Source organism: Cydia amplana, chromosome 2 (assembly GCF_948474715.1).
Source record: "Cydia amplana chromosome 2, ilCydAmpl1.1, whole genome shotgun sequence".
Lineage (NCBI taxonomy): Eukaryota > Metazoa > Arthropoda > Insecta > Lepidoptera > Tortricidae > Cydia > Cydia amplana.
In genome coordinates, this window is record NC_086070.1 from 1,741,131 (window position 1) to 1,764,548 (window position 23,418).

The 23,418-nt window shown below is 36.4% G+C and overlaps 1 protein-coding gene across 1 annotated transcript; it reads right to left on the bottom strand.

Moving 5' to 3' along the window:
• Positions 1-5,384: 5,384 nt before the first annotated feature.
• On the bottom strand, positions 5,385-22,675 carry LOC134662009 (uncharacterized). The gene is made up of 12 exons (XM_063518249.1): positions 22,628-22,675; positions 22,018-22,118; positions 19,639-19,800; positions 19,023-19,185; positions 17,091-17,212; positions 16,562-16,791; positions 15,967-16,136; positions 15,645-15,753; positions 15,097-15,284; positions 14,181-14,279; positions 5,952-6,079; positions 5,385-5,505 (listed from the first exon to the last, which is right to left on the bottom strand). The coding sequence occupies exons 1-12, from the start codon at positions 22,642-22,644 to the stop codon at positions 5,426-5,428; spliced, it is 1,569 nt and encodes a 522-aa protein (XP_063374319.1). The 5' UTR covers positions 22,645-22,675; the 3' UTR covers positions 5,385-5,425.
• Positions 22,676-23,418: the final 743 nt, after the last annotated feature.

Genomic DNA, 23,418 nt, shown 5'->3' on the forward strand with positions numbered 1-23,418 from the left:
AATTTATTATGGTTATGTACTGGTTTTGATAAGACGTTGAAGATCGTTCTGCACATTGATTGGTGCATGTGACATGAAATGAAGTAAAAGTCGTACGTGAGATGCGCCCTAATTATCAAGACGATTGTCAAATGTATCAAAACCAGTTTAAAGCCATAACGAATTGTTACATCTAAATCGGGTTTCTTTACCCGGATGAGATCATTTTTAGCATTCTTGATTGTTTCGTTAAATTTAGATTAATCCCTTTAAATATCGTTACAGCATCGTTTTCGTTACTCACTGGAATAAAGAGTACCTAAATTATAAACCAATATATTAGCACCTTCTAATCAAGCTATGTTTTACCTCGCTTTCTTTGCTGCATGATTTATTCGCGCGGTGTAGCTTTATTTGACGTTCATAAGCGCATTGTAATATGCCTACTTGAATAAACTATATTTTATCTTATCTTATCTTTATCTTTATGTATGAGCACATAGGCAACATACACTGAAAGTTCTTAGAAAAGCCACGAGATCATACAAAACATATAATTTTTGAAAAAATGACTATACATACAATGTTTTAAGATCCCATTTGTTTGTCACATGTTTGTCATTTGTATTTTATTATTCCTTGTAATTTGAAAATTGTATGTCGAGCGCTAATCCAATTATGACCCGAGAAAAAAAATTAATACATTTAATTATCTATTGAATAATTTTATCAAACGATGAGCAAACTTAACAACAACAAAATATTAAAAGATGTACAACCAAGAGTTTAAGTTCATGCCGGTAGAGGGCTTTATGAAAATTAGATATAAGTACCAGTCAGCAGCAGAAGTTGCTAAGCGGGCGAGGTGTTCAAAATTACCTCGACGCGCTCTTATTCTCTTAACAATAGAGTCGCGTCAAGATCATTTTGAACACCCCGCGCGCTTAGTAACTATTGCTGCCGACTGTACTCTCAAGATAATCGATTTCGTTCTATTTTAACTGCCTGAACTGTATAATTCATGAATATTTACTGCGACGATAACTGTGCTCTATTATTAGTAATTATCTACATTTAATATTACGAACTTTTGTTGTTCAATAAAGTTTCCAAGTACTTAATGATTCAGCGGAACGGGTCAACTATAGATCTATACTTTAATGTGATACAGATATATTTATATCATATGACGTAACATACAATGTACATATGTATAAAAATACTTAGTTACTTCTTGTTATCTTAAATATTAAGCCTGATTCAGAAAATCGTGTTAAATGCGGTAATAAATAACAATAAATCCTGCAAGAAATATGTTTTTATTTTTTGAAATTGTGTTGCATGTTGATCATACTGCATTTCCATTGTAAGGTTTGAGTTAATATTAATAGGTGAAAGTGTAACTGGTTACATGCAAGCAAGAACTCTTTTTATTTAATAAATAATTTCCCTAAAGAACTTGTTATAAATGTATGAATATTGGTCGTAAACAGCGTACAAAATATGCAACTTGCAAGCAAGAACTATTTTTACTAAATAAAGCAATCTAGAACTCTTTTTATTTAATATTCATACATTTAAATATAACAAGTTCTTTAGGGTTTTTTTGGTTGGCAGTAAAAAAATAATTGATTTACCTGATTAATTAAATTGATTATTGTTATACCTATTTTAAAATTATATATATTCCTTTAGTTTAATATTTATTAATACTTTTAAGATACACTGGCCAAATAATTACTAATTAAAAATCAAAATAATTTTGAACCACGTTTCAAAATGGATCACTGAATGAAGGCTTTCAACGATTATAGAGCACTTAAAGCAAAAACAGGCACAACACAAACTTTTATTCGAAAATGCGTTTTTCGCGCGCTGTAAAATAAAAAAACAAAAAGCATAATCAAACCTTAAAAAACTGTATTCTATTCCCGCGTTTTGTCGCGGCACTTTCGAGCGCTCCCAATGGACTGATGTCGTCTCGTAGAACGCAGCAGTTATAGGCGACTAGTGCCTGAAAGGTCACAAATTCTTATGCCGAGATAACGCGGTATAGATGGGTGTAAAAAAGATTCAGCGCGATCATGGCACTAGACTTGTTTATGTGGTAGACTTAACGTTGTTTTATAGAGATAACTAATATAAAGATGACGTGAATCTGATGAAAGATTTTATCATATTTAGTTTCGCTACCGCTGCCTATCTTGCGGATAAAATATGTTGGATTCGGGATTTGGTGGTTTTATTATTAATTATTAATTACGTAAGGTATCTAAGTTAATCCTGAGTTTGACTTGGGTTTGAAACAAAAAATCCTTAGGTTAGGTTTGTAATGCCATATACACAGTGTTTTTTTAGCCTTTTAATTTTAAAGGGGTGCATCCCTGAGCTTAAATTAAGTAACTTTCTCAATTACGCATGTGTGTAAATTAACTACATAATAGGTAATTTTTATCAGTTACGCCGTGTGTACATGGATGGTTCTAACAAAGACGTTTACGGCACTTACGCTTACTTTGTACCTATCTGTGTTACTGACCCGTGGAGGGAAATTGGATAGTTTTTATCATTCCATGCCTTCGAGCAACACCGGCTTCCGAGTTCCGACACGTCGGAAGGGAGGGGCCCAAGCGATATCTTACCGTACAAATCTTTCTGCCATTTTTTGCGGGGGGAAAGGTGCACACAGTCGCACTTCTCACAGACTTACATACAAAATCCAATCTGTAATGACGACACAAATACATAGAAAATGACACCCTACACAGACAAATCTTGCACACCTCGATCTGTTTTTGTGTACGGACGAGTCACAAGTGTCACAACTCGCACACTAACACATTTTCGTCAAAGATTTTTATTGTTTTCTGAGAGATGAGAAGTCGGATTTGTCGCTCGACCGATCCGCAATTTATACTGGGCGAGCAAAATCGATAAATCCAACAATTACACGAGACTAAAATATAATAATTGTGTTTAAATGTAATTAAACGTATGATATGTAAAAAAAATATGTGAAATGTAACACCTTCTTTTTGTAAATTTGATGTCCCCGACCTCTTTTTACAACAAAAAACCGAGCTATTAGGAATTTTTTCTGCTGCTGAGTGAGTGAACACTCGCGCGACTGCAGGACTCGGTCTAGAAATCCGAGCGCAACTAGTTTTAGGTATTACCCGCGCTAGATCAGTTGATCTTGTACTTACCTAGGCAGAGGGGAAATAGTGCGAATGCCGCATCCCTTCCGTGTTGATCGAAGTTCCACGCAGACGAAGTGAAGATAATAATGTCATCTTTTCCACTGATTTACGAAATGGGCCTCCCTATTAGGATTTTATTTTGTCACAACATTGTAGTGGAACAATCTTTGGGATGTCTTGACACATAATAAGTAATTACACGTATTATTTAGATTATTTATTAAAAAACACGAAATATATAAATTATTTTACGGAATAATGTACCACGGTGACATCCGTTTGAGTTAAAATTTGATAAAAAATCAATTGATATTAAACCACAATTAACAAAATTCCAGTTTCTCGGATTATTGGGTTGATACCTTAATAAATAACATTTTATTTTTATTTATTTATTTTATTTAAATAGGTGTTTTTGGAACACAAAAATAGATGATTAATTTTATCACATAATTATATTTATTGCTTATTCTAATTTATAGGACTAGAAACTTGATAACACTTAATAACAACGGACGATCTCATTTTCTATTAGTTATACCTAGAAAACAGTCTTAATAACTAGAATTACTTTAAACAAAATGTTTGTCAATTTGAATTTACAGTGTGGGTATAACCTGATAGCCGATTCTAACGTACCTACCTACCTGTGATATCTAATTGATACCATTTTACTATCAATATCTTGCGCCCGCGTAAAATTATGAAAAAATGACATCTATTAGATATCAAAGTGTACGTTCGCATTGGCCTCCTGGGGCCCGTTTCTCAAAAGCTTGTAACTTGTAATAAAAGTGGAAGTCCCTTTGTAACAAAAGCTGTCAAAAAGTGACATTCGCTTGTATTACAACTCACAAGCTTTTGAGAAACGGGCCCCTGTACGTTCTTAATCTTAATTAAGGTACCCTACTAACTTACTATTCCTGAGATGGCTGAGACTACATACTCAGGGCAAGGTATATATGACACCGTAAGATTGTGAACCCGTTAGTTTATAATCTAACGTAGGTTAGGTTAGGTTAGATTATAATCTTCCTACCGTCAGTTTATAATGTAACTAGCGAGATTATAATATGACGAGTGTTTACAATTTTACGGTGACATATATAATGATAATTATGATATTATATCAACATAGGTTTTGGCAACTTATTTAGTTTACTCTAATTATACTCTATAATTAGGTATACTTTGTAGAGTGTGGTCCCAACCTGGGGCCATCCTGGGGCCCATTTCTGGAATGGTATTAGACTAATTGTTAGTCCACGAACTATCAAGTCGTATAGGTTAGTTACCATGGCAACACACTAGAGATACATATAGTAGAGTCAAAAAGTATGAAGCCTTTGCTTTCCTAGGTTATAGTTAAAACTTAATAACTAATTATAGGTATTTATGTTATTCGTTTGATGATATGTGTCTAGATTCTTATGATAAAACATTTTCTTATCTACAATTGAAAAAATAAGAATCCAATTTTATATTAATTACTTAATTTTGGTTTCCCGATTGTTCCTTTTACCTACTGTTTTATTCGTTTTTAGTTTTGATATAAAGTGAGACTATTTATATTGATGATTTTATTACTAGAGAGCAGTGTAGCATTATTAATTGATTATCTATTGCTAAGCACTCATATAGATAGCGAGAGTTCGCTATTTATATCATTATATCCAGAATAATGTCATGACATAGAATTATTGCGTAGGTATTACTTTACATTTTAAACCACCGTTATATCGTCATTCCTATATACCTAATATTTAAAGTCCATCTAGGGCTCTAGGCTAACTACAGTGACTTGGAAACTGACCGAGTCCGGAAGGCCTTTTAAAATGTCAACTATAAGGGAAATGAGGATTATAGGTTGTGGTACCAGTCTAAATAAAACTTATGATACATCTTCGACATCTCATCGGTCAACATGTCTAGAGAAAGTTTTCTACTGAAGACTTACGGCAAGGACCTCAAAAATACCCAATCTCTAAGCTGAATGAAGTCCCTTTCTTTGATGCACAAAAGGTTCAAAATGTTAGAGTCTGTTCGGAAAGAGAAGAATCGTGGAATGTATTGGGCCCCATACATTTCACGTCTCTTCTCTTTCCGCATAGACTCTAAGTATTTTCTAATATTTCGATTGTCTAGCATTAAGCGTCGTTGTCAGTGAACTCGTTTTTGAAAAAAGTTCTTTTTAAAGAAGCACTACTGTGAAGTATTTTTAACATCCACTCTAGATGTCGCGACGGTCAACCTTCGGCTTCAGACTGGGCGGCACTGGGGGGAGATTTTTGCGCACCTGGTAGGAGGAGGCTTAGAGCTGCACACACTGAAAAAGAGATGTGACAAATGCAGGTGTGTGTATAAATCACAACAACGAGTAGAGACTTATTGCGACCGGGATATACCGGGACAAATATCTAACACATTAAAATGACGTAAGCTTGGCTATTCACATAGGGCTTTGAGTATTAAGCCCCACGTCAGCAGAAACAGTGAAGACATTATGAGTTATTTAAAAACTATACGCTCGTGTCCGTGGAAAAATACACATAGTTCAATATCTACTGCAATTCCCAATGAGTCCAGCGGGCGTATTATGGATGGCTTTATCCACGTGATGAAATAACTGTCACTTTTTAACACCGCGGGGCAGAAAGTGAAGGAGACGTTGTATCACGCTGTCACGTAGACAAGTCATCATATCCGTACAGGTCAACCTTTCCTACTATTCCCCTCAATATTGCCTCCAACATGTCATTGGATGTAACTTACGGAAGAGTAAGGCAGTGAATCCGTGGAAGGTGGCTGCGCATGCTGCTGCAAGTAGCGCACCGGCCGCGCTGGCGCCGATCACCGAGCCGAGCCGCCCGCACATCAGGACTGCCCCTACCGCTGTGCCCCTGAGGTCAAAACATTACAGAACATTGAAAAAACTCTGACTATGAGTTTGCGTAATGTTTTACTGCAATTCAGTATCGGGATCTACATATGGATGAAGCTCGGACTTTTTGTTCTTCGGGCCCACCGTGTATAGTTTATCTTTGTCACGTACATTACGTCCAATCACAAATGATAATATGACAATCGTAAATATAAAATAGTTATTTGTACAACAAGAGATCAAAGTTTGATATTTCTTCGAGTGCTTATTTTGAGTCCCGTGCAAGCGAAAGATTCTATAGTAGATTCACGAGCGTAGCGAGTGAATCTAATTTAGAATCTTGAGCGTAGTAAGGGACTCAAAAGCGCACGAGATGTAAATAACTTTGATCTCGTGTAGTTCATAAAACTTTTCACCTCAGCAGTAAGAACATTTAGACAACCCGAAAAATGTAATCCTTCTTCATCACTTACCTATTTAGTCATGTTTCTTAAGATATACTAACAATTAAGTATAATTACCGCAATCAAACACAAAAACAAACAAACAAACGTAGTAAATTTCAGTAAAATAGGTAATATATGAAAACAACGACCATCAATTGATTGACATTTGAATCGGCAACTTTTTTTTTGTAAAAAAAAAAACATTGTAAGATACGGTCCGAATTACGGATACTTACTATTTGTAAACTATTGTAGAGATTCTTAAAAGTATAATTATTTATTTTACGTGATATACTGTGTATTTTTTGAGTTCATTATTTTAATAGTACAATAAATTACGTAAAATATAGTGTTTTTATCAGTTTTTATCAAATCTGAAACTTTATTTTCATTAATTACATATTAAGAATTCATACTTGCATGTGTTTTGGAACGATGCGTTCTGACGGTTTTCGGGGGTCTATTATAAACCGTCAATATACCGTTGAATGTCGTTTGAAAATTTTTTTGTCTCTTTCTTTTTGCTAACGACGTGAAAGGGACAGAGATAATAAAATCCAAGTATTTCGAACTTGTATTAGACCCCGCATGTTGAAATGACATTTGAATGTTAAGGTCACTTGAATGTCATTTTGTCTCACTCAGTGAGCAAAATGCGATTTTGCTCACTGTTTTTAAGTAGCAAAGTACCCTTGTTCGAGCTGCTGAGGTGAAAAAGTATTTTTCAGCAAGTCCGACTGGACAGTTAGCCAGCAGATACGCTTAGGGCCTCTTGCACCATTCACTAACCCGGGGTAAACCGGTTAAACCTAGAGTTACCATGGTTATCAGTACAATTTGACACTGGGATATATAACTCACGCTAGAACGGTCGACCCGGGCCGAGGCGCCTAACACTTCAGTTTTCTATAGAAAGCATTACGCTACGCGATCACCGACTACCCGTCATAGAAAACGAAGCGTCGGAAGCCGCGGCCCGGGCCCGGACCGTTCTTGCGTGAGGCTTTCATCCTTTATTATTAATGTGCACGACCCTCCCTGAAAGACCTAAACCCATATCTCACTCATCTCAAGTAAACGTCTATGAGAATTTAGCAAAATTAAGGTTACTGCATGTAAGTTCAACTGGGCACATATTTACTGAGAGACAACATTGATGTTGTCAACATTTGAATGCAGGCTAATAATTATTTTGATATTTATTCTGTAATTTTATCTCTTCCGACACACGGCACAACGTAAGATAAGCACGTTTAAATATTCCAACAAATTACCTATTGGTAAACAACAACAACAAAACATACAAAGTAACACAAACATATCAACACTAACTACTAATCAACTTAAACATATGATTAAGGGCCTACTGCAGCCGCGTCTGGCGCTTCGTAAACCACGCCCGCTAGTTCTTCCCTCCCCGCTAACACGCACACATGGAAACGCTTCGCGCCCCACGTGAAGTTTGTGTGACCTTTTAGCACCATCTAACGTTACAGAAGTTAACTACCATTATACGCGGTCGCTGCGGTCGGCCAGAAACTTAAATTCGGAAAAAATTGAAACAGATGGCGTTGTTACTTGTTCATAATAGCAAACAATAAAATAATTAATTCATAAACCTGCATATTTATTGTTGTTTTGGAAGACGTTAACAGCATAGAAGCAGCAGCGTATATAGCATATAAGTTAAGAGTATTGATAATAAGAAAATAGCACAAGAACAGAAAAGAGATTATTTTTGATAAAATATGATGAAAACAGATTTACTTGATTACGCTCACCTGACTTTGCGGTCACTAAATGCAAATTTCAACCTTATTGTTATGGGGTTACAATACCCCTGGGGTTGCAGGCGTCCATAGTCGTTATTATTATAAATGCTTTGGTTGAAATACTTTTTAACCCTCGAATTTTTCATAGGTACAGTCACCTGCAATAATATGTTACTCTTCGACGGCCGCAAAAATATGTGACACGCTCTTATGGCTCTACAAATAAGATCTAACATGATCTACCGCAAAACGGCCTTCGGTGTGTAACATATTATTGCAGCTGACTGTACTCGTATTCATTGTTGTATAGGTAGGTATTAATATCTTTTATCCGATCGATTTGCATTTATTTGAAATAAATCACAGTGTTTAGTAATTATGTTTTATTGAATAAGAGATTATTTAGTTATGTAAGGAATACAGGGTGCCTTTTTGAAACACTCATTTTTAGGGTTCCGTAGCCAAATGGCAAAATACGGAACCCTTATAGATTCGTCATGTCTGTCTGTCTGTCTGTCCGTCTGTCCGTCCGTATGTCACAGCCACTTTTTTCCGAAACTATAAGAACTATACTGTTGAAACTTGGTAAGTAGATGTATTCTGTGAACCGCATTATATTTTCACACAAAAATAGAAAAAAAAAATTTTTTTTGGGGTTCCCCATACTTAGAACAACTGAAACTCAAAAAATTTTTTTTCATCTAACCCATACGTGTGGGGTATCTATGGATAGGTCTTCAAAAATGATATTGAGGTTTCTAACATATTTTTTTTCTAAACTGAATAGTTTGCGCGAGAGACACTTCCAAAGTGGTAAAATGTGTGTCCCCCCCCCCCCTGTAACTTCTAAAATAAGAGAATGATAAAACTAAAAAAAATATATGATGTACATTACCATGCAAACTTCCACCGAAAATTGGTTTGAACAAGATCTAGTAAGTAGTTTTTTTTTAATACGTCATAAATCCCCTAAATACGGAACCCTTCATGGGCGAGTCCGACTCGCACTTGGCCGCTTTTTCTGGATAATTTTGAATTTCAATTGTCAGGGGAGCCTACATTATTTTTTAATACATTTTACAACGACAACAAACAAAAGTACAACTTCGCCGTATTTTTATTACCCGGGTCGATCGCAACAAAATAGAAAATCATGTTTTTCAAATCTAAGCGTTATTGTAATTTATCTCAAATAACCAAAAAGTCAATCTGACTAGAACTTAAAAACGAACTGAATTATTTTAATATGTCGATTTTTCTTGGTGACCCAGGAGAATTTTTTTTATCCCATACAAAAAGAGCGTATCCCAATCGCGTATCGGTTTTGGTTTTTACTTATAAGTGTGAAAAATATATTCTACCATATACGAAGGATGTGTGTTTTTTCATGTTTTATGTGTCTTTTTGTACAATAAAGTGTTTTACTGCTACTAATATATCATATTAACGATTAACTAAAAAGGTATTTACATCTAATTTAACTGGTAAATTATTAAAGTCCGCTAAAATTAATATATATTCAAAAAAATATTTGTTAATATGTCCCAAAATCATGGCTCATTTTTTAAGTCTCCTGACTTACCAAACATATCGCAACGAAGGCAAGGGTACAACGCGGCATCGTGAACCTAATAACGTAACGTTTCAGTTACTTTTTTAGTCGCCGACCATTTTATCCGGGGTACGAAAAGAGGTATTAGATCTATCCTGGGTCTAATATGTTATAAAAACATAGTTTTTTGAAAAATGTTCGTAGGTAGTACACAAAATTTACATTTTCTTTTAAATGTGATTTGGGTCATCGTTCTCCCTGGTGACTTTTCTGGTGACCCAAGAGACATCAATTTTATTATGACTGATTATGAGAAAAAAAGTCTCCTGAAGACTTTTTTTCTATGCACTTTGATTTTTTTGATGCGCTAATTTTGTAATCTAAAATAACTTTAAACTGCTGATATACTTATATCACTTTGCTGATGAGTGGAAGTGGAATTTAAACTTAATTTATTGTTCTCTCCCTTGACATTTTGGCATACATTTGACATGCTGCAGTGCACTCCTAACGTTAATAAAGACATAATTTTTAGAAAAAGCTTTAGGAAAACTCACTCTTGAGCTTAAAACGATTAAGTCCTTATCATATTATGTTAGATTTTTAGTACAGACCCCAAATCAGTGAAAATGTGTCTTAGCCAACTAAATTTGTCTCTGGGAAAAGTACGATATCCCTAAAAATTGTACGTACATTTCGCATTTTTCTGAAGGAACGGAATTCATAAATTGGGTTATTATTATTTTTTCAGATTATTTGATTGCATTGACATATCACCAAGATAGATAGAACATTTAAGTTACCAGAAGAAAAGCATTTGTGTTCTTTTATACAGTGTGGAAAAAGTAGGTTCGATTCCCGGGCGCGACTAAGCGAATTTAAAAAAAAAAACAACGTGTTGCATTCCGGGAGTGCCGACAGAAGTGAAAACTCAATGACTAGTCCAAAATGTCTGCAGCACTATGTATAAATGACCCATCCTCCTTTCTATTGAAAACTTTTGGTTCCGAAATTGCTGGTCAGTGAGCTTGTTTAAAATTCGAAATTCAAATTTATAGCGTTAATTGTTTAAAATTCGAATAGAAATTGTAAAGTTACCTTGCAGACCTCGCATCTAAATATATTTGGTCATGATATTTTGAGTTTTATTCACCAGTACTAGAGTTCACTTTTATTAGCGATTTCATCAAGATGTAGCTTTATTGAATTATATTTGAGTGATATAAAGTTATAATACTGTGAGATCCTCGTATTTCAGCCCGTACAAGATTATAACCTTTTTCATGTAATGTCATTGAGTTTTTCTTTATTGATTTAAATGCCATCTAAACCTTACGGTCACATGATCGCCTTACACTGTCTCGAGTTTATCATTTTTTCCCCACCTCAAAAAGTGCCTAGCGCCGCTAAAGAAGTTTTCACTTCAAAAATCTTTGAATGCAGTTGTTTCTTTAAAAAACAATAATGTTTCATTTAAGTAAAATGAGCAAACTTAAGGTTTTAAGGCACTTTCCCTCCAGGGCCCATAATTTTTTTCCACCCGGTAGTAGACAACTATTTTTTTCGACTAAATGAAGTTTTATTAGATAAATCGTTGATCACATGGTTCGTTTCACACATCACATCAAATCGTTTGTCATCACAATCAAAATTTGTCAAAAGTAATGAAATTTATGCCAAAAAAACATAAATAAAACATATAAATTCAACACATTTTTTTAATAAAAATCTTTCTCGATGATATAAAAAAGAACATCGACAAATTATGTTCAAAGAATTAATATCAAAACAGATGTCATAATTAGGATTGGCTACTTTAAGAAAGGGACAGAGAGATTTAATCCTCTCGCTCTGCACGTTTTTCTCATTCCTCCTTGTCAAGCCAAAATAAACTATAAAATGATAGTAACACAGTACATTGTAATATTCACTTTTTCCACGGTATCATGTCATTGTAAATTACTTATGTGAAATTGTAGTGGCGTGCGACTTTCAAACCGGAGGTCACGGGTTCGAACCCCGGCCCGTGCAAGTGAGTTTTTGTAAGTAGGGACTTTTTTTAGTGGTACTTAAATATAATAACTTTTCGTATTATTGAAATAAAATATTTTATTCAAACAAACTTAATAATATAATAATTAAAACGAATAATATCAATTAGTTTATAATATTTATTCAATTATTTTAAATTATTTGAGCATGAAACATACTAGATTTATTTTTATCATTACAATAGAAAAAAAGCAAAAAATATATTCTTATAGATATTTTATTTTCAAACAAAAATAAAGCAAAAAGTTACGGTTAGATTCTGATGGCTATATACCAAACAGCTACCGATACATTTCAATATCTGTCGAAATTTCCTAACCCGTTGTAACTGACAAAGAGTATAGATTTCGACGTAGCATGACGTAGCTAAGCAAACACGCACACATGCGTAACATATAGGCCTGTAAGAAGGCACCATCATAGGTTTACCTCCGATTCCGTTACTACTCAATGGAGTTACGACTCAACGTTTATTGGATATTAAAATTTTACGTAATTCGGAGCGCTGCGCGAAGTGACATAGGTCTTACCTCTTTGAGGCACGACGGCCATCTAACATTACTGGCATAAAGGATGCATTTATGACTTTGACGCATGACAGAAAGAGAAACCGAACTGCGTAAAATGGGCGTTTGCTGTTGAATTCATGAAATCAAAAATCGATAATAAATCCATCGGTAAAGGATAATAAGTTAATATTTAGTTCTTTGAAAGTTAAGACGAGATGAAAACCTTTGCTGTAAGGTGGATTGTGCTGGTTAGGGATGTGTTTTCTAGTTGCACGAAACTAAAACCGAAAAATGAACACGTAAGTTTGGATTTATTTTCTATCGAGAAAATTTTAAGCATTCGTGTTTCGACTACTACGAAATCACTTATCATATAGTCAAGAAACATATATCCGAAAATCACTACTGTTTGTTTCCGGGGCTAGCCACTGCCACGTTTCTAAGATCCTGTTATTTTTCGATGCACGGCCTTAATGGAATGCACCAGACTTGTGAAGGCCGCGTCACGCGTGCTCGTCACACGTCACCCAATACGGAAGCACATGCAACATATGCTATGTCATCTAAAATTTCGAGTACATAGAAACAAGAAAAATAAATAACCACAATAAAAAAATATACATTTGACGCATTCAAAAAAAAAAATTAAACTAGAAATTATTTACAACACGTAATGTGATGATAAAAGCAAAATTTAGGTATTATACGAGTAGCTATAAAATAAATATAATGAAAGAAATAAAATAAAAAGAAAGGAAAAATATAAATAACACATTAAGAGAGCTAAATCAGATAAGTGTTATTGCGACTCTTATATGCTTTAAGTTTTCAAAATGATGATTTCCTCTCAAAACGGGGTAGCTCGTGGAAATAAATAATGTAAGCAAGGTACACCAGGATACAACCAGGCAATAACCCTTGAAACCAAAACAATTCGAGCGAGCTCTCAATTGCAACGGTCCTTGGGCACACGGAAAGGTTTTTAGGGTTCCGTACCTCAAAAGGAAAAAACGGAACCCTAATAGGATCACTCGTGCGTCTGTCTGTCCGTTCGTCTGTCACAGCCTATTTTCTCCGAAACTACTGGACCAATTAAGTTGAAATTTGGCACACATATGTGTTTGTGACCCAAAGATGGACGTGTAACGGAAATAAATGAATTTTAAATAAGGAGACCATTTTTGGGGGGTAAATGAGAAAATTAAAAAAGAAAGTTTTTGAAACTATATCGTGTTACATATCAAATGAAAGAGCTCATTGTAAGAATCTCAAATATATATTTTTTTATAATTTTAGGATAAATAGTTTAGCAGTTATTCAAGAAAATAGGCAAAAAATGACCATTCCCCCCTCCTTATCTCCGAAACTAGTGGGTCTAAAATTTTGAAAAAAATACACAAAATAGCTCTTTACCTGTAGATGACAGGAAAAACAGTCAAGCGTGAGTCGGACTTAATGTACGGAACCCTTGGAACGCGAGTCCGACTCGCACTTGGCCGGTTTTATTTTTAATAGAGTGATTCAAGAGGAAGAGGTTTATGTATAATTTGTTAACCCGTGCGAAGCCGGTGCGGGTCGCTAGTACGTTATGAAAGGCTGTACACATCAAACAGGTTGGAAAGAGTTGAACTGCACAGGTCTTGCGCAGGCCAATGCCAAGGCCAATAATCTAGAGCTCATATGCCGTCAGAGGACGCTATATTGCTAAGGGCAGTGACCTCATGACTGACATGAACACTCCTGCCACCGTCTTCTGTCGAAACTGGTTTAATAGTAAATAGCCCTTTACCTCAAACTAGTCGGGAACAATTGCACTGCATATGCCGTCAGGGGACCAATGCCAAGGGCAGTGATCTGAAGAGCCGACATCAACACCCCTGCTGCCGTCCTGTGGAATAATGGTTCATTAGAATCACCGTTGGAAAAATTGGGAATTATGATATATCTGTCTTGTGACAAATGGGAAAATAGGAGGGAGGCGTTTGTCCGGTAGTGGGACCCAATGGGCTCATAATATCATACGTTACTCTAATGATTAATTGGTACGAGCCGGGGTTTGAACCCGCAACTCCAGATTGGAAATCGACCCGTTCCTCCTACTAAGCTACCAGTGACTTTCAACACATAAGTATAGAGACCTTTTATTCAAGCTAAATTTTGTTGAGCCACAATATTATGATCTATCACAACGACACGCATTTAGGGAGTAGGAGAGGTATATAAGGTGACATGGCGTCACTAGAATGGGTAGATTATGTGACGTCATATATAGTTAAAAGTCAATGGCAAGGGCAATGATCTGAGGGGCCGATGTCAACACGTCTGCCGCCCTGATGTGAAAACTGGTTTAAAAGCTACAAATTATGCTGAGAATGTTTTGAAGTAGGTCGTTTGATCAGAAATAGTGACAATTTTGTCTTAAGTACCTAGATATGCACAGTGCATACACAAACGGCTCTGGATTTTTATGAGTGTACTTTTAAGATAAATAGGAAACTTACAACATTATTAATTGAGGAAAGTAAATAATTTAAGCATAAAAATAATAATACAAACTATCTATAAATAAACTTAAAATAAACGCCTTATAAATAAAAGACCGCCTCCAAGTCACTGCTAATTGAGGAATAAGCATTTATAACAGTTGCTGCTGCAGTTCTCATTTAGAAGACGGCTCGAAGTACCTCATAGGTAAAATGTCTTACCTATTCTTCAACAGTCCCGCCAACATACACGTAACTCCCACGCACAAAAACATGCCGACCAAGAGATTCTTCTTGGATATTGGCAGCAGGCTCACCGCCATCACGGCAGCGCCGTAGACAGCGGTGGTCACCGCCATTATGATGAAGGTGTTTTCAGATATGCTGTCCACGCAGGTCAAGGATGATGTCTGGAAGTAAAAGAAAATATCTTCATCTTGTAAATTCCCGAGTGTTATAAACTGAAGAAAAAAGTGACCAAGTGGCTGAGGCCGGAATGTGGAAGGGTTCCTGACTGCCATAAATGAAAGGGTTTGATTGAATACCAGTAAAAGCATTTTGTTACGTTATTTTTTATACATATTCTAGCTTATTGAGTTACATATACACCTCACAACACATTATTAACTATTGTTAGGAATGTCTAAGAAAATTCTAAGTTAGAAAATACAAAAAAATCCATACAGAGAATAATTAAGTAGAAATCAATCAGTGAGGAAATTTCCTATCAAGAAAGAAATGGTTTTACGTACTGAGAAAGTTGTAGTCACCTGATTGTCAGACTGGTTCATCAGCAGGCACAGGGTACCTTCTTCTTCGGCAGCACCTTGCATAACTTTGTTGATGGTGTCTGGGGCGAACAAGAACAGCCCGTTTAACCTGGAATAAATGTTTGTCGTCTTAGGCTGGTTTGCACTACGGCTACGCACAGATAAACTGATGATCGTTAAATCTCTGAAGATATTGTCAATGTTGAGATCATATAACTCATAAGGGCTAGTTGAACTAACGATGGGGATAAGTTTTAGTACGTAGATGTCAGCACAGCGAATACACATTCCAAGAATCCACAAATAATATTTTAAATCTTACAATGAGAAGAGGCCGAACATGAGGAACCCAGACAGAGCCAGCCACTTGAGATGAGGAGGCCGCAGCAAGGCCCAGACTGTCGTATTATTTGGCGTCGGTGCCAGCTCACAACTGGAGCCTTCTTCTGATGACGAGTCCTTTCTGTGACCGCACTTTTTGATGGATGTTACCTGAAATGACAAGTCATGCGTCAGTTAACAAGTAGAGGTATGAATTAGGAGTTCTAGACTACATTGTGTGGAAAATTTGATAGGCCTAATTTTGGTAGTTTCTTCTTTAGGTTGGAAGGAATCACCAACTTGAGATTCTCCTGTGCCAGGGTGAGCCACAGAGCCATCAGAAATAGTTAGAATGCGTAGGCTGGTGGGAGTCGTGCGTATTTACGAAATATCACTTGATATCCCTCTACGGTGAAGAAAAGCATCGTGATCATAATACTCGTACTAGGACTAGTTTCTCTTCTGCTTTGGATGATCAGATGGTAGTAGCTTATGTAAAAATCTGCCTGTGCTAAATTAGGTTGCTAAAAGCGGAGCCCGATCTTACTTAGGTAATTAGAAAGAAATAGAATGATGAGGGGAAAGTACATTCTTACCGGATACATATCAGATGGCGCCCCAGTATTCACGGAGTAGACGTGGCTGAGCACAGCCAAGGCCTGTTCCTGCCGGCCTTTGGTCATCAGGAACTTAGGGCTCTCCTTGGCCAGGGTCAGCCACAGAGCCACGAGGAGTAGGGGGAACGCGTAGGCGGCTGTGAGAAGGCGCCAGGGTCGGATGTTGACTGCGGCAGGCAGGTTCAGGGGAAGGATGCCCCAGGCAAGCACTGAAATTGTTTGGAATTTATATAAAAGTTAAATTACTTGACTATTTTTGAAGACATCACAGTTTTTTTGTTGTTAATGAAAGTTACTAGTTAACTAATAGTACTTAGTTTGACAAAGAAAACCCTAGGTGTATACCTATTCCAGTAAATTGGTAAAACGACGATGGCTTAGTGTCGATTGCACCAAACTGTTTGTCATGGAAAGTTTCATAGTAAACCGCCGCGGCGCGCCGGGTGATGTTGATCAGTCTGTCAAGAGTGTCAAGTGCGGATGGTGCAACTGGCACTTAGGTACTCACATGGACTAAGTGTCGAGGACGTGGTGAGGAAGCCATTAATGACGAGCAGGGCGAGGTCTCTGCGGCGACAAGGCACGAGCTCACTGGCGTACGCCCAGCCTAGAGATGATGGACAGGCAAGACTGGAAATAAATAGTAATTAGTATATTTACAAAGGTATTACATTAATTTTATACAAAACCTAATGTCACCTGGGGCATAGTCCCCAGGACACTGAACGCATTTCCCCGCTGTATGGTTAAACTTAGTCTTTGGGCAAAATATGACCCTGCTCGTAGGTCGCCAGACTAGGGATTGCAGAACCGGTACTGTTTAAAAGAACCGGGATTTTCGGTACCGGGCAAAAATGGAACCGGGATTTCCCGGTATTTTCGGTACTTTCGGGACTGCCTTCAAAAATCAGTTTTCACATAAATTTTCAGTAAAAAAAAGCGTAAAACGACCACGAATCTTTCTTAAAACAATAAAAAACTAGCACAGTGAAGGTACACACTTCTTTTGTACCATAATATGTGTCTTTAAGTCACACAATCATTAATATAATTTTTTTTTCCTAAACTACATGATATTTTTACTATCTTTGTTGATTGGCAAAAACTGAATTGTGGCTCAGTAATATCATCATTTTTTTTTATATGTAAGACGTTTTGTAAAAAGGATAAAAAAAATGATAATTTTCGCATGCGTTCAAAATGGGCTGTGGACCTTCGAACATATAATAACAGAACTATCAATACGACAAATCAAGAAATTATTCAGCCAGAATTATTAATTCATTTAAAATATCATCATCATACGTGAGTTTCTTATAAGTACCGTGATTGAATTTGAATTAAAATAAAAGTAGTATTTTATTAATTACAAAATTGTCTCTATTTTTGCTTCTAGTTAGTATACAAATATGAAATAACTAATTGTTCGTATAAAATTATTTATCGTACAAACATTTATGCCCTTAAAGCAGCGGTCGGTAACCCGCGGCCCGTGAACCTGTCACTTGCGGCCCGCGAGCCTCATGTAATATTGACAAACGACAATGTCTGATAAAGTCATAGATATTAACAAAGTGCGGCCCGCGTCAACTTCGTTAACTACTATGTGGCCCTTGGCTAGTAAAAGGTTGCCGACCGCTGCCTTAAAGTATCAAATTACGCAATTTTATATTGTCGGCATTGTCAAACCCATTGACTTTTTCTTTAAATTTATTTTAATGTAGTGGTCAGCCGTAAAAGTATTACCATCAGCCTTAGATTGATAAAATATATTTATTTTCTTTATAAAACATGATATTTCATGCTAAGTAACAGAAAGCAGTCAAATATTGTACCGGAAATTTTAGTCCCGAAAATCCCGGGAGTACCGGGATTTTAATTTTGAAATCCCGGTTTGTTGCTTGGCTCTAAATCCCGGGAATTCCCGGTACTTTCGGTACCGGTATTTCCCGGGAGCAAACCCTACGCCAGACACCCCAACAAGTTTTCGGGAAATATCCTTTATTAATGTCTTGATGTCTGACGACCAAGGCCCAAAAGTCTCGACCGCAAGTGCCGCAAATTCGTAATTAGTTTTCAGAAATGCGTATTTGCGGCACTTGGCAGTCTGGGCGTAACCGTACCATATAGCATAGAGCATTATGCAGCAAGAAAAAAAAAAGTAATTAGTATACTTCATAATATATAGTCAATCACTACATAGTATAAAACAAAGTCGCTTCCCGCTGTCTGACTGTCCCTATATGTATGCTTAGATTTTTAAAACTTTTTAATAGATGGAGTGATTCAAGAGGAAGGTTTATGTATAACAAGCGACCCGCCTCATCTTTGCACGGGTCGTTAGTTTAAATATAATTTAAAACGGCATTGGTCAAGTGATTTGGGCATGCAAAAAAGCAAGATTTCTTGTCTCTTTAGGGTTGTCAAGTTTACAACTTACAACAGTGACGCAGCAAATTTGCAGAGCGCGAATGTAATCAGGTTTGGCATGAAGGCAGCGGCGAAGCCGATGGCGCCCGAGGCCGCTGCCGAACCAAGCAGCACAGGCTTCCGGCCGAAATTATCGGCTGCGCGGCCCCAGAATGGAGCGGTTAGGATCACACCTGAAAGCCAAAAAATATTCATTAGCAAAAAAATATTGATATAGATACTTACCTCTAATTATGCTTTTATCGCCTACTGTAGGTATTAAATACCCCATCAATAATAATTAAGACAATTTGAACAAGTGAAGGAACTCAAACTCATCATCAAGGTTTGTGTTTGTATTACCGTAGGTAGTTTCTTTTAATAAAGAAGTTTACCTAAGGATATATTTCATGCTAAAAGGGGGGTTGTGTCAGGGGAGGGGAGGGGACGTTGGGTGCGTAAAGCACCATAGGTATCATACTGTATTAGTTTCAATTTGGATATAATTAGTTTTTAAAATAAAGGAATGTCTCCTTTAAGTAAAATGAGCCAACTTAAAGATTTAAGGTAGTGGAGGGATCCAGGGCCCGACTTATTTTTCCACACTGTATATGCCTACTTGAATAGACTATCTTTTATCTTTTTACCTATGTTAGGCATGGAAATAAGAATTCCTTTGAGCGTGTCCGGCAGCTCGAGATCGCAGGCAGCCGCGGGCAGGATGAACGCATTGCCGATCATCTCTATGACGGCCGACGACAGAGTTGTAAGCATCAGGGCGCAGTGGAACACTTGGTATTTACCAGCGCCTGAAAAATAAGGAATATCATCATCTTCCTCGCGTTGTCCACGGCTCATGGGAGCCTGGGGTCCGCTTGGCAACTAATCCCAGTAATTGGCGTGGGCACTAGTTTTTACGAAAGCGACTGCCATCTGACCTTCCAACCCAGAGGGTGAACTAGGCCCTTATTGGGATTAGTCCGGTTTCCTCACGATATTTTCCTTCACCGAAAAGCGACTGGTAAATATCAAATTATATTTCGTACATAAGTTCCGAAAAACTCATTGGTACGAGCCGGTGTTCGAACCCGCGACCACCGGATTGCAAGTCGCACGCTCTTACCGCTAGGCCACCAGCGCTTTGAAAAATAAGGAATATATGGTAGAGAAATAGAGTTAGACAAAGCAGCGATTTAGATAGCATAGACTGTGCAAGTGTTACTTATATGTCATAATTTCATAGAAGTTGGATCTTTAAAACAACACTTGCACAGTCTGCGCTATCAAAATCGCTTCAGTTTTATTCTTGGTCTAACTCTAGCGCCTGACAAATTTTAATAGCAAAGCCTTTGTTCTTGGACGGTTTCTAAAATAGAGTTTGAAATATTTATTGTAGTTTCACGTACAATACCTACTTTTTAGGGTTCCGTAGCCAAATGACAAAAACGGAACCCTTATGGATTCGTCATGTCTGTCTGTCTGTCCGTCTGTTCCGTCTGTCCGTCTGTCTGTCCGTCCGTATGTCACAGCAACTTTTTTCCGAAACTATAAGAACTATACTGTTGAAACTTAGTAAGTAGATGTATTCTGTGAACCGCATTAAGATTTTCACACAAAAATATAAAAAAAAAAAACAATAAATTTTGAGGGTTCCCCATACTTAGAACTGAAACTCAAAAAAATGGATAGGTCTTCAAAAATGATAATTATTGAGGTTTGTAATAATTATCATTTTTTTCTAAACTGAATAGTTTGCGCGAGAGACACTTCCAAAGTGGTAAAATGTGTGTCCCTCCCCCCATGTAACTTCTAAAATAAGAGAATAATAAAACTAAAAAAAATATATGATGTACATTACCATGCAAACTTCCACCGAAAATTGGTTTGAACGAGATCTAGTAAGTAGTTTTTTTAATACGCCATAAATCCCCTAAATACGGAACCCTTCATGGGCGAGTCCGACTCGCACTTGGCCGCTTTTGTAACTAGATGTTTGTGAGGAAATTATCATGAATACGCCTGGGGGCCGATTTTTAGGGTTCCGTAGCCAAATGGCAAAAAACGGAACCCTTATAGATTCGTCATGTCTGTCTGTCCGTCTGTCTGTCCGTGTGTCTGTCCGTCCGTATGTCACAGCCACTTTTCTCCGAAACTATAAGAACTATACTGTTGAAACTTGGTAAGTAGATGTATTCTGTGAACCGCATTAAGATTTTCACACAAAAATAGAAAAAAAACAATTAATTTTTGGGGTTCCCCATACTTCGAACTGAAACTCAAAATTTTTTTTTTCATCAAACCCATACGTGTGGGGTATCTATGGATAGGTCTTCAAAAATGATATTGAGGTTCCTAATATCATTTTTTTCTAAACTGAATAGTTTGCGCGAGAGACACTTCCAAAGTGGTAAAATGTGTGTCCCCCCCCCCCCTAACTTCTAAAATAAGAGAATGATAAAACTAAAAAAAATATATGATATACATTACCATGTAAACTTCCACCGAAAATTGGTTTGAACGAGATCTAGCAAGTAGTTTTTTTTTAATACGTGTTAAATCGCCTAAATACGGAACCCTTCATGGGCGAGTCCGACTCGCACTTGGCCGCTTTTTGAATTTCGATCGCTCGATTTCGTCACTCGAAAATCTGTGGAAAACGGCGAAATGCAGACTTTTGAAATACGAGTAATAGAAATTGGGAATCTATTGGTATTGACCACTAGTTTTCAATTCTATTAGTAGAATTTACAGGCCTAGTAGTGGAGATATTACTGACCGAAATACACGAAATCGAGCGGTCGAATTTCAAAAATCGGTCCCCTGGCCTGTTTCAAGACAAAACTTACGAGTTATCACAAGATTTAATTGTTATCAAAAAGAAGTTTTTTAGGCTTACGGGAGTTTTATAATTAAAATTGGCACTACGTATTTATTAAAAAACCAACCACCGGTAGTTTATGCAAATCTTTGTCTTTACAGCCTATACCGGCAGCGGTTTAAAGTTTATAGGGAGTTACTAGACTTACCTGCTAAATCCAGTGCATCTTCCAGACTCACTTCCATCCTGGTTTTCTCTTTCGGAGGTGTCAATTTATTTAGAAGCACCGATTTCTTCATCTTCATTTCACTGACAACAACATTCACTATTAGCTATCATAAAATATAATAATGAAAGGAAGTAAGATTTAGCGCAGTATTTTTTATCAAAACATGAGTAGATTTTAAGATTCTGCACATTTTGTCACGTTTTATGACGATAAGACAGCAAGTAATTATTAGTATATTTTAAGACGATCACTTGGTTTCACGTAAAACATTATTAGCACTATTAGTTATATTTGAAACACGAATAAAGCAATGTATCATATAACTCAACTTTATAAAATGTAACTGTAGTTTTCGATTCGATACTTAAATGCACGTTTGACTCAGTGTTTTATAATTCATTAGCAAATGATTAATGTTTACTACAAAATTAAATTATTATAAGCATATTAGGTTGCAAATTAGTAGTTCAAATGACTTGAAGAGTAGGTACGAAAAAGTTTATTAAAGTATTCAAATCATGGTGTCAAAATAGTTACGATAAACATTTTAAAACACACGACACATGTTTATAGCATCATTAGTTTATACCTTTCTGTGAATCCCATTCTCAAATACGCTATTGTTTTTCTTCCGAACATTATATTTATCATTACAAAATAATTTATAATAAAATTAATGCTCTACTCGCAATAAACACAATTATGTCAGAGACTAGATAGTGCAATTCTATATTTATTGCAGACGGGAGTAAACAACCGACTTCAACCGGGTAACGAGATGCTTACGATTTGTTTGATAAATATTATATTAAATATGCCAAAAGGTTTCTTGTCGGTAGTCAATATGGCGCTATTTCCGTAAAGCTTCAATCTAAAATGAACCTTATCAACCACCGACAATGTGGTACATTTTTAGTGGAAATCTCACAAACACTAATTCCAAAGTGTGTAATGTGTTTAATACTGACTTGTGACTATTTCGACTTGCTTTAGCTAAGATAAGGGTTACTTAATTTATTTTCCATACGTAGTGTAATTACGTAATATTCGGATCATTGGCAGTAACTTGTCTGTGTATAGTTTTGATAATCATTTTAGGTGTTTGGTTAAATAATTTCCTTGGCATGTATAAACATTCGCGGGTTTTTATTTCGATTTAGAACTAATGTAAAGCATGATTTTAACGACAAAGGAACAAAATAAAAGCAGTAAAAAAGTATATTCCCTATCGTCATCTTGAATCCCTAAGTATAAGTAAGTGTACCTATATAATATGTTTATGTAAAAAGTTATGGTTTTTAGAAAAATTGTAATGTATAAGAGAAAAACGTGCCCCCTAGTTGGACAGCTGGAGTAGATGGCGCTGAACGCTACATGTTA